Source organism: Sinohyriopsis cumingii, chromosome 13, assembly GCF_028554795.1.
Source record: "Sinohyriopsis cumingii isolate HCF-2022 chromosome 13, ASM2855479v2, whole genome shotgun sequence".
NCBI classification, from domain to species: domain Eukaryota; kingdom Metazoa; phylum Mollusca; class Bivalvia; order Unionida; family Unionidae; genus Sinohyriopsis; species Sinohyriopsis cumingii.
In genome coordinates this window covers 45,350,876-45,363,901 of record NC_142973.1, presented here as the reverse complement: position 1 = coordinate 45,363,901, position 13,026 = coordinate 45,350,876, and the positions used below count along the sequence as shown (strand labels likewise).

At 35.3% G+C, this 13,026-nt stretch overlaps 1 protein-coding gene across 2 annotated transcripts in view; it reads right to left on the bottom strand.

The window, feature by feature from the left end:
* Positions 1–4,224: 4,224 nt before the first annotated feature.
* Positions 4,225–13,026, bottom strand: part of LOC149785335 (uncharacterized) — a 35,788-nt gene continuing 26,986 nt past the window's right edge. For both annotated transcript variants that reach the window (XM_089979229.1, XM_089979230.1), the window contains one exon: positions 4,225–8,238. In XM_089979229.1, coding sequence (XP_089835355.1) covers positions 7,962–8,238 — 277 coding nt within the window. In that variant the 3' untranslated portion in view covers positions 4,225–7,961. The remainder of the gene's footprint in view (positions 8,239–13,026) is intronic.

Sequence of the window (13,026 nt, the reverse complement as noted above, 5' to 3'; positions counted from 1 at the left end):
GAAGTTTGGAGGAAACTAGGAATATTCCGCTGCCACTTAGTATAATAATAATATAATTCTTTTGTAACTGAATAGATCAGAAGGTAATTTATGGAATTCTTACCCGAGTTTTTGGATGTTGCAAAACTCTTCTGTCAGTAGAGATACAACAACTGTGTGGATCATTTGAGAGCATGCCACAACATTTAGTCAATTCAAGTGCTTTAGCACTTTATTTAATTGGTTAAATAAAACTCCTTACATCGTAGTACATGCCATGCTGGTATCAGTTATGTTTTTCTGTACAAGTTCTGAAGGCCGATCAAGGTTCACAATGTGTCAACACAACTACAACGTGTGATCTTCAAAAGTTTAAGAGCAAATTAATAAAGATTAGCATACATTTAAGCTGCATTATAATAATTTTGTTTGTTACTGGAATATAGGTGTGCTATCATATGACACTTAAGTTTAAATCAAATTAAAGGAGATGAATCTTTGTAGAATATTTACCAAGGAGACAAGTTAACGAACTAGAACACTGAATACTTCTGAAAATTATAGTCCCTTTACATGAAAAAGAATATTGTAAAAACAGAAAATAAGCATTTTTGTTCATTACAAGTAAAATAGTTGAGTCATTTAGCGATTCCTGCAAGATGTGACACTAAGCATACCCTGGCAACCAAAGCTCAGGTCAAGTTGAATTTAATTCTGAGCACAAAATGACAATTGATCATTAATAATTTGTCAACTGTCAAAACGGCTAGTTAAAAAAAAAAAAGAATTAACGAACATGTATCGGTTGCTGTGAAATTGAAAATGGAGGATCTGTCATCTCAATCTTGAGCTTTTCGACAATGTACACATTTGAGAATCCATGTATTTACAGGGTCCATGCTAGCAGCAGTAGGAACATCACATGGCCATTTCAGTTGTCATGAAATAACAACGGAAGTTGATGCAGGAATATAAAATCAATTTTGAGTTCGGTCATTTGGCTGTGGCAGAGTGAACCAAATGTTATGACAGCAAAGGCCAAGAATGTTCCAATTGTGACTTTGTCTCACTCTGTGGCCATTTTGTTCTATGTGAATAAAAGTAGTTTGTAAAATAGTTCTCAAAGGCGACGAATAACATCCTAAGCTTCTTTCTTGGCTTGATGGAAAATGCTGATATTCCGACTGTGTTAGGAGGTGATTCAGATGAAATAGTTGCTTTAGAGTCGGTCATTTCATCTAAACTGGTCTCAGAAGAGATGTTCACATGGTCTTGTGTTGATTTCAAGACATTCTCTCAGCCCCTTTTAAAGCACAACATCAGCTGTTATAAATTTTCCTAGAAAGAAGAAGGTGCAAGGCTAGAAAAAGATGTTTCATGTTTTGTAGTCCAATTTTTTGGTTGTTAATTTGATAATTATAAGTACTGTACCAGAAATTATATTGCTATGTACAGAATTCCTGCTCGAAATTCACACATGATCCATGAAAAAACAAGTGCTCAGTCCGAAGCAAATTACAATTAAGTGGGTGTATCCAGGGCCATTACTAATGAACATAATTGTATCCAAGGTTTCATAATAAACATCTTTAACCTATTTTTGAGGTTGCCTCATTTTGTTATACATCTATAGTGAAGCGATATAAAAAGTTTAAATTTTTATTAGCTTCAGATAGCATTCATCAGAATGTTAATCATGTGAGAACAATAAAGAACAAAAGTAAATTCAAACAACTATTTTGAACTTGGGATATGCTTCTTCCTATTGTCATCAACTTTAGAGAGAGGCAAAATTTGCCCTCGTGTTTGAGTTCGGTCGGACCCTTATTATAATTAAATGCTCTTGAAAAGAATGCCAAGTTGATAGGAATGAAGTAACGGTTCTGGCAAGCAGGATTTACCAATTTTAGATTTGGATATTTCAAAATGATGAATTCTAGGACTGTAAATACAACAGCTTGGGCTTGACTGATGTGGGTATGTGAGAAAGCTTGCTTGTGGCTTCCTGTGGGTTGGTGGCTCTTGCCAGGTTTGTTCCTCCACCAGTTATTTTGGTGGCCATTTATAGCCTATCTTGTGCTGAGAAATGGTGTTAAACCCTAAACAACAACAATATAGCAGAATTATCCATGTAATCTACCAACTGCTGGGGAAAGTTTGAATGCAGTATCCCATGCTCTGGGTGTCCTTGACAATGACTGCATTAAATATACAGTCCACAGTCTGATTACATTGAAAGCGGATATTCGAGGTCCAGCTAGACATACCAGTAAATGGAATTTAAAATAAAAAAATTCAGTTGTTTCTTTTATCCCATGGTATATAGTTTTGAAGGGCTTTTGCACAAATTTAAAATGACCCTTTTCATAAAAGACTATACCAAGGAATGCAGTTAAGCAAAGTTAACATTTTTATTCTTTAAATTAAAATGAGTTGCATGCAAATTTAAATGAATTTCAATACTTGTATTTGTTTGAAGTGATTCATCCTTTGTTTTGGTACATGGACATGTGTCTAATTGAGATGTTTCAAGTGAGTCTCAAATAGAAAAAGCTTTTGATTTTAAAAATGACTGTTTTCTAAACCAAAATGTCCTTTATTCAATAAGGGTCATAAATGATCCTTGAAAAAAATCAGTTTCACCCATGAAAAGACCTGGAATTTTTGTTTTAAATAGTGTGGAAACCCTATATAAAGAATTGGATTTAAAAATGGCAGAAGCAAAGAAGATAAATGGGCATACCTTCAGGAAATTGCTTGAAAGCTGACATTTCATGAAGACCAGTGACTATAATGTTGAAGGGACATACAATTGTGGAATTTCCTGTGCTCTTACATCGAGAATGAATATTATCAAAGAGGAGAATCCATAAGTAAAGAATCATATCTTTTTTTCTGGTCCCTTTTTTTCATGCCTGGCAGAGTCAATGGGTGTGGGGAAGTCTCCTGGTCCCATAAGGATGGGTCTTTGACTCTTTCAGGGATATGGAAGTCGCCTGCTCCAGGAAGGGAAGGATCACTGATGCAAGGAAGTTCTCAGCTCCCACAATGGAGGCTTTCTTTGCAGTATAATAAGTATGTCATCACCTAGTCGAGTCCTGCCTTCCAAGCACAAGGAAACCAATTTTTGTCTTACTTTACATGATTATTTTTTTGGAATGAATTTCCAGAATAGACACCATCAGTTTTCATTACTTGACTTGTCAACGGTCAGTCACTTTGTGCTGGACATGGGTCACCAAGTAATGCATCTACAGCTCACCGGGTCTCTATTGCAAGTCACTTGTCACCAGATAAACAATAATGTCATTCACCTAGTGCCTGCGACAGATTACCTGACATTGTTACCAGTGTATGGAAAGGAATCAATACCCACCCTTACTCCATATTATCATTTAATCCCTACTGGGAACAGCTCTGGTCTTTGATTACCAATCAGATACAGGATCCTCATCCAACAACTTGCCATCAACGACAGCATCAAAATTAGGTCAATGCTTCAAAGCCGAGTCTGCAGAAAAACGAGTTCTAGCAGTATATTTGCTAACATTTTTGAGATGTTTTTTTTATATTGATCTGAATAGTTTGCAACAGATCTTATGGTTGAGTGGAGCACTGATAATCCATGGGAATTCTGTAGTGGAACTATTTTTAGAACATAATGGTTTGCTCGTGTCATATTCCCTTATTATAGTTCTTTTATCCCTGGCCGTTTTGGAGGTTATAGCCTTTGGTTGCTTCCAAGTAATATATACAAATACCTTCCTTATTATAGCTCTTTTATACCTGGCTGTTTTGGAGGTTTTAGCCTTTGGTTGCTTCCAGGTATACAAATACCTTCCCATGTTGACTTTGAGAATTGGAGCAGCATGTCTCATATAACATCAGGAAGATGAGGAAGAGTTTTTAATAGTTACTAGCATCTGATGCAAACATATTCTACACAAGTTATTTCCCTTCCCATGTCATCCAGCAGATCGGATTGCTATGCTCAAGATTTGCGAGTGATCATCAACAACAATTTGCTGTTATTTTTCACCTGGTTTCTATTACTTCTTTAATATGATAAAATATACAACTTGTCAATTAAAATTTGCAGATACACCTAAATACCAGACCAGACAGACTGGCTATTTATATTTTGTGCCAGTCCACCATGAAATTAGCTGGCACTGGACCATCGAGATGGCAGCAATTTCGCATACTGCTGGTAGTAGTATATCACAAGACAGAAATAAAGAGCTATTAGTGTAAAATAGAATTTTATTTAAACAAACAATGGAGAATATAAAACACAATTACATATAAGTTCCTTAAAAAACACTCTTCTCTACATTTGGTTACACACACCAACACACACTGAAACAAAATGAAAACAAAAGTAATTCATGAAGTCATTGAGCAGAATTTTCTGTTGACCTACCATCTGATTTGTTTTTCTTCAGTTCTGCAGCATCAGAAAAAAACACAAGTTATCTTAATTTTCTTGCATAATTTCTAGTTCAGCATTCCCATACAAATGCTATCAAAACAAGCATATACATATTTAACTTGGAAAGTTGCCGAGAAAAATCATTCTAGGGATATGCCAAAAGAGTAAGGTCAAAAAGTACGAGAAGCAGACTAGAATTTGTTCAGTAATCTTGTATAAATAACTATGCAATTCGGATTTATACTGTAAGAACCTTCACACTTTACATTCTTACAGACAATAATACTGTCCTCCTGATTTGCATAAAGACAGCGGATTTATGGAGCAACTTTATCTGGGCAACAAATGAGCATAATGAGGCAGCTTCATCTTTGACAATAATACTTTAAGTCATACTTGACACACAGTTCTATAACTTCTTTGTGTATAGTTTGCTTATATTTTTGTCTTTAGCAATGATACTATTAATGACCAACAAGCGTTATATTTTGAAACAAAATACACATAACCTGGCACAAACTTAGCAGCAATTATTGTCAGGTAAATGAACCTTTCTCATCAGAACATGTATATCAGAAGCTGATATAAAGTAGGCCACAGAAGCTCAGTTGGTAGAACATCAGACTTTTAATCCAAAGGTCATGGGTATATTTTCCCAGATGGGCTATCTTGGTGTGTCATTGGGAAAGGCAACAAGTTCTCATTTCCTTGGCATGATATAACCAAAATGAGTTAAAAGTAACAACAAAAAATGACATGATAACACTGCATCCTTCAGAGTTACTAAGTTTGTTGCCCTCATCGAGATGCTCCTCCAAGGGAGGCAACTCCTGATCAGCTCAGCTGTCACCTTGCATGACCTCAAAACAGTACATTATTACAATGCTCATCTCATCAAATTCCATCCTTTTAACAGGACCACTTTTTTGATGCAGAAATGATTGTTTCATATGAAATGGGGGGCTACTGTATAAAAAATTGTAGGTCAGCTTGTGAAAACATGTCCCACAGAAAGGACGCAAGTATAGGATACACTACAATGTAGTACTTTTCAGCTGATAAACTAAAATTGTTTTTATTTTACCCTGATTTAAGTTTTATTTTTTTTATTATTTTTTTTTGTCATTTAAGATTGTATGTTTTTAAAATTTGTAATAACAGAACAGATTTTCTTAGGCAAATGATAAAGGGCATGTCTTAGTTCATTTGAGAAAGGACTATTGTTTTGTATATGTATCCATGATATATGCTTACCTCTCTTTCCATCTCTCTCTCTTAACTTTCATTCAATTAAAATAAAACAGAAGTTCATTTGATATGTCAAACACTTCCACTATGTACAGTCAAACCTGCCTTAAAGGTCACCTTTATTAATCAATTACCTGTCTCAAACAGTCCCATTTCAAAAGCCCCAACAACAACATTTTATAGTAAGGCAAGGGCCTGCAAGTGGAGCCATGAATCAATGCATTACTAAAAAAAAAAACTTCAACCAAAATTTCAACAAACTGCTGGCAACAACAGAAAATCAACTGTTCTTTTTCACTTTCCACTAACATGGGATCAACAAAAATCAACTTTAAGAAGTTGTTTTTCTCCTTCCCTTACATGTAAGTACTATGTAAGTAGGTCTGACTGACTACTGACTTTTTTCAAAATCCATGTTCCTCTCAAATGTCTTGTACATGGCAAAATAGTGCCCCATGTGTTTCAGATGGTCATATATGGAAATTTTTATGATGATTTTGTATTTACAACTGCCCATCCAGGCCAGCCCAGGTCAGTTGCCTCTTTGTGTTCTTTGGAAATTCACCAAACCTGCTTTTCACAGGCATGACACAGCCAATATGTCAAAGATGCCATTAAAAATGATTTTAAAAAAATGATTTACAAAAATGATAAAAAACCACCCAAATTAACCATGATATAGAATAAAATAATAAACATATTCTCCTGGTGATCAGATTGCATATGAGAACATTCTTCAAAAAAGAAAACAAAAGGTCGAGGCTTTACTCACCGATGTCTATTGGGGGGTTTCTATCAGAATAAGAAACAAGCAGAAACAGCTTTTCTTCTAATCGTGATGTAAACAGTTTGTGAAAATTGTATATTATTACTACATTTATATTATGAAAAGGAAAGCAGTTTTACGTTGCAGACCAAAATTAGGTTTCTATATTAACCTAAATGCAAGTCATCCACACAATTCTGGTCAAGGAACTTACTCTAGAACAAACATTATCCTGCAAAAACAAAAAAAAATTTCTTCGAGATGCAATGACCTTGACCTTTTGGACCTCAAAATCAACAGGCTTCTTTCATAACTTAAGGATATGCCCTACACAAACTTTAGTCAAGGTTATTATAAAAGCTTTGGGTTTTTTTTCAGTTACAGTGACTTTGACCTTTGAACTCCAAATTCAATTACGGCATACCCAACATGTTAGTCACCCACAAACTTAGGTGAAGGTACAAGGTCAAGAACTGAAATCTGTGTGCAAAAACCATTGTTACAGTCAGTGACCTTGACCTTTTGACCCCAACAAAGACTGACTTTTTCCTTACCCCATGTGCAAGCTATCCACAAAGCCTGGTTGTGTGAACTAATGTTATTGTATGGAAACCACTTTTCTTCTTTCTGTCACTTTTGACCTTTTGACTAAAATGGATAGGTTTCTTTCTTTTGTCAAGAAGAACTTAACCTGTAAAGTTTGACAAAGGTAGGTGTTACCATCCAGAAAAGGAAAAGCAAATAGATGGACAGACACGGTCAGAGCATAATGAGCTCTACAAAAAGGCAAAAGTATAAAAATGCAATAATATATACAAGCAACCAAGTATGAAAGCAAAGAAGGGATGATTTATATTGACTTACTCCAACTACAAGGCTAGCATGCTGTATATACTCACATATAACACAAGTCCCTGATCTGCAGGCCCATTATGCGACTTATAAGTGAGTATATAAGGTACATGGTTTTTTAATTTAGTTCTGTTAAAAAGTGTGAAGTTTCTTTGTATCTTATCAACAACTGAAGTTCACAGTCTATTAATATGGGACTTTTTTGAAAAATTGACATAATCCTGATCAAAGTCTCACTGATACTTTTCTATCACATATGGAGAATGTTCAGCACTTTGATCTAATAACTGGGAATCAACTTGATTGAAGCTGGAGTGGTGGTGAACACTACTGGAACAGTCTGGTTTGGTTTAGGTTTGGGTTTTACAAGAAAGTTTTTTAGTGCTAAAGTAATTGGAAAAAAGCAACTCGCCCAATGACATACCATGGTAGCTGACCATGATTTATCCAATGGTCACATTCAAACATGTGTCCTTTTTGTCACAAGCCTGGCATGAAAACTGCTACAACCTTAGAAAACAAATTTAATTGATTTTATTGCAACCTGGATCACATCTGAGAATGCTGTTATGTAGAGTCAGGCAGAAAATGTCATGGCTGATCAACTAACCGTCAATGGATGGATAGAATGTTCCATAAAAATTAAACTTGCATCACTCAGAGGTCAACTCTTCATTGATTTTATTATGTTTGAGAACTGATATCAAATAAGTGACTGTTTAAATTTTCCACTTCAGGATATAACTTCTGTTCCTGTTTACTTTTTCTGTGTGCAGATTTGACAGTTTTGGAATCAATCTGTACTCCCATGTCAAAAAGATTAGTCCCCTGTCTTTCTGTTTCTAGGAAATTATGCTGCCGCTGACGAAACGAGTCCTGTTTGGAATTTTTGGAAGACAATGATTCTGGATTTATGATTTCATGGGTATCATCCTCATAGGTGTCAGAAAATGTATCCGTACTGAAACAGAAAATGTATCCATACTGAAACAAAATGTATCTGTACTGAAACAGAAAATGTATCCATACTGAAACAGAAAATGTATCTGTACTGAAACAGAAAATCATAGTTTTCTATCATTATACAATGACATTAAAATATGCAAGGAAACTCAACAATAAAAAAATAAAAAAACAATTCAAGAGGCCACCCTTTTTAAAAGGCCCAACACAAGAATAGTATATTTCAACCACTTTGCCTCCCTCATGAGAGGCCACCTTGCTTGACACCAAAATAATACATTTCAAACAATTTGTCCCGCTAATGAGAGGCCATCCCAATTATAGGGCCACATTTGCACTATACATATAAAAGCTTTGTAGGATGGGGACACCTATAAATTGTTCAGGATTTATCACAATACTGTTCCAGTATGCATCTTGCTTGGTTCTGAATGATTCACCTTATGAACTCTGTAAAAGAAAAAAAGAAACTGCCATGTTTAGGACTGGAGATGTAGCCAATGCCATGTTTTTCTTTTAGAACTGGAGATATTGAAATTGCCATGTTTAAGATTGGCAATAGAGAAAATGCCATGCTTAAGACTGGCAATAGAGAAAATGCCATGTTTAAGACTGGTAATAGAGAAAATGTCATGTTTATGACTGGTAGTACAGAAAATGCCATGTTTAGAACTCAAGATATTAAAATGCAATGTTTAGGTCTGGAGACAGAGAAAAATGGGGATAACAAAAGCTCATGACTTTTATATAATGTTTCAACTCACAATAGTTTATAATAATCTATGGATGAATGTACAAATGAATTCAATATCTGATATTGCTTGCCTTTATGAGAGAACCAAGACATACCTTAATACTGAATGTTTACCTTGTTGCCTTTACTACTACAATATTGCAAAGATTCATCAAATATGAATCCAGTTGTATGCAACTGCTGTCTCAACTTCTGAAGCACCAAATCAGTGGTTGAGATGAGAAGTATCATGAGCCATTTGCACAAGAAAAAAATTAAAATTAAATTAAAAATTCTAAATGGTCCATAGAAATGACCAATATTGTATAGAAATTAGGAGCAATTGGTAGCATAAACATCACAGAATCTGATTTAATGGTGCATTATGGGATGACAGATCAAGGCCTATATATCTCATACTATTTGAGCAAAACATCAAAAAGAGAAAGACCATGTGACAGTCCAAAATTATGTGAGGTTTTCTCCTTTGATTTATCAAAAGGATTTTAGGTTCAAAGCATCCTGTTCAGCAGTTTTCAGATGCATACAAGCAGGAATATTATACTGGATTGATATCAATAAACGAACAATGGTTTAATTAAAGATAAACTTTTGTCTCAATTAAATTATTTGACAACAAGAAAATGCTCCAATCAACTGGACAAATCATAACCAATGATACATGGGCAAGTTTTTTTTCTCTCACAGATTTCACGGTTGGGAATATTCTATGTTCTGAACTGCAATTAAAACATACTCTACATTTTGTTAAATAAATTATAAGCAAATAACAAAAATGTTCATTTGTGCAGCAAAATCTTCTATTTTGTCCCAGGATGCTGCTCAATGATTTTTTAAAAAGTCTATCATCAGTTGTAAGAACTATGAAACGCATGAAGACTAGTATAGTATTATGTTTATGATATCAGTGTTAGCTGATTGCAAAATTTTATATGATTTTTGAAATGATAAGATAGTTCTGTCACTGTTACGATCATAAATGTTCCGTTTTTGTGTTCAAGCTTTCAGAAATCATGCAACAGACACCATTCAGTTTGCAGGCTTGATGTAGTATTCAATGGAACCCATGAATTGAGTTTGGATGACAGCTGTCTGGGGTAAAAGGAATACTTATTGGTACCAGAAGCAGGGCACCTATGTTATTCTATACGAAAGTGATAATACTCAATTGTGTAGCTAGAGATTGTGCATTCAGGGATCCAGTCATGTTGTTGTTGTTGTTGTTGTTGTTGGTGTGGGGTTTAACGCCATTTTTCAGCACATGATAGGCTATACATGGCGGCCAGTATTAATGGTGGAGGAAGAACCCGGGAAAACACCGGAAAGAACCACAGACCCACGAGAAGCTACTGGCAAGCTTTCTCACATACCCACATTGGCTGAATCCTAGACTCGAACTGCCGCAGACAGAGGTGAGATGGCAGTGATCCGTAACGAAGAGCGCTTTAGACCACTTGGCCACTCGGGGCCCCGATCCAGTCATGAAGCTCTGAGCAAAATGCAAGAACTCAACAGATGTTTCTTAATTAAATACTCAATATATGTACATATATACTATAAGAAAAATTCTGCAGCTTTTTCATATAATCTCTATTCAATATAAAAAATGAGGACATATAAAATCTAGAATGTTGCAAGCAGATATTTAATTGGTTGGCTACAAAGATAGGAGAGGGGAGGGGAATGGACAAATTCAGAAAAATAACATGAAAGTGGATATATTTTATATCATGCCACCATGTGAGGGCAATTATGTAAATTATTCATTACAAAAGTAATGTATCAATATAAATAAAGAACACAAAACAAATCAAATGGAGAAAAGACAAAAGAAATGTATTATGAAAACATGGCTGCCACTACAAACTTTTGGCTCTAGATACAAGGGTAAATTTTAAGTTGTTTAGGGGTCATAGCTCAATTAAATCTGATATGTGATGAGGAAAAAAGGTGTAAAAGTCAATCAAACCTAAGGAAAAAAGATGCTGGTTTGATTTTGTGGGTCTAATGCCATTTTTCACCAGGATATTTAGTTAAGGAAGAATCTGGGAATACTCCAAAAAGAACCACTGACCCAATGGGACTCTACTGGCAAGATTTCTCACATACCCATGTTGACTGAGCTGAGACTCAAACCGAGGTGAGATGTGAGTGATTTATAACGGCAAAATCCAACCTGACCCTGTCTTTCTTGATATTTAAATCCATATCAGATTTATGTTCAGATTAAATCGTTCAGCAGAAACTGACTTTATGACTCAGCTTGATAAATATGAAGAACATACTAGGTATTATGTCAACCCCGATGAACAAGTTGGGATCCAAATAAACACCAAAAATTGTAGGTTACTTCTGCAGGTCCTCTCAAGATGAATTTTATGTTCAAATGAAAAAGAAAAGTTTCTTCTGGATTATGGAAAAGCTTTCTAAAAAAAACCCTCAGCTTTTATATTTAGCTTCAAAACAGCATGTACAGGGTCTACACAATTTTCAAGAAAGAACCAGTTTGCAACGATATTTTCTTATTCTTGACTGTCTGCAGTGTATCGTGAACAACTCGAGGGAAACATGAAGGCACATTTTGTGTCTGAACCTAACAAAAAGACTGCATAAAATTATCAGCAACTGACAGTCATGCAGTAACTGGTGCAGACTCTCTACCTCTACTGTTGGCACACCATTCTGAACTTTATATAAGCAATAACCCAAATAACATATGAATATCCCAAATAACATATGAATATCCCAAATAACATATGAAAAACACATAGTTCAGAATGAATTACAACCTCCACTTATTCGTTGCCAGTAAATACAGTTCTACATGGTTTGGAGGATTATTCTCTATTTCAACTACTTTGCTTCTGATATTCAAAGAAATAATTAAACATAAAAAAATGGGTAAATATGACAGAACCAAAACTAGTTCTGACAGCTATCAACACAGATAAATGGGTGAATATCACAGCAATCGACACTGATAAAGGGTAAATATGACAGAATCCGATCTAGCTCCAACATCAATCAACACAGATAAATGGGTAAATATGAGAGAACCCAATATAGCTCTGACAGCAATCAACACAGAAAAATGTGTAAAAATATGACAGCAATCAACACAGATAAAGGGTAAATATGATAGAACCCAAACTAGTTCTGACAGCAATCAACACAGACAAATGGGTAAATATGAAACACCCAATCCAGTTCTGATAGCAATCAACACAGACAAATGGGTAAATATGACAACCCAATCTAGCTCCAAAAGCAATCAACACAGACAAATGGGTAAATATGACAGAACCCAATCTAGTTCTGACAGCAATCAACACAGACAAATGGGTAAATATGACAGAACCCAATCTAGCTCTGATAGCAATCAACACAGACAAATGGGTAAATATGACAGAACCCAATCTAGTTCTGACAGCAATCAACACAGACAAATGGGTAAATATGACAGAACCCAATCTAGTTCTGATAGCAATCAACACAGATAAATGGGTAAAAATGACAACCCAATCTAGCTCCAAAAGCAATCAACACAGACAAATGGGTAAATATGACAGAACCCAATCTAGTTCTGACAGCAACCAACACAGACAAATGGGTAAATGTGACAGAACCCAATCTAGTTCTGACAGCAATCAACACAGACAAATGGGTAAATATGACAGAACCCAATCTAGTTCTGACAGCAATCAACACAGACAAATGGGTAAATATGACAGAACCCAATCTAGTTCTGATAGCAATCAACACAGACAAATGTGTAAATATGACTGAACCCAATCTAGCTCTGATAGCAATCAACACAAACAAATGGGTAAATATGACAGAACTCAATCTAGTTCCAAAAGCAATCAACACAGACAAATGGGTAAATATGACAGAACCCAATCTAGTTCTGACAGCAATCAACACAGACAAATGGGTAAATATGACAGAACCCAATCTAGCTCTGACAGCAATCAACAGACAAATGGGTAAATATGACAGAACCCAATCTAGCTCCAAAAGCAATCAACACAG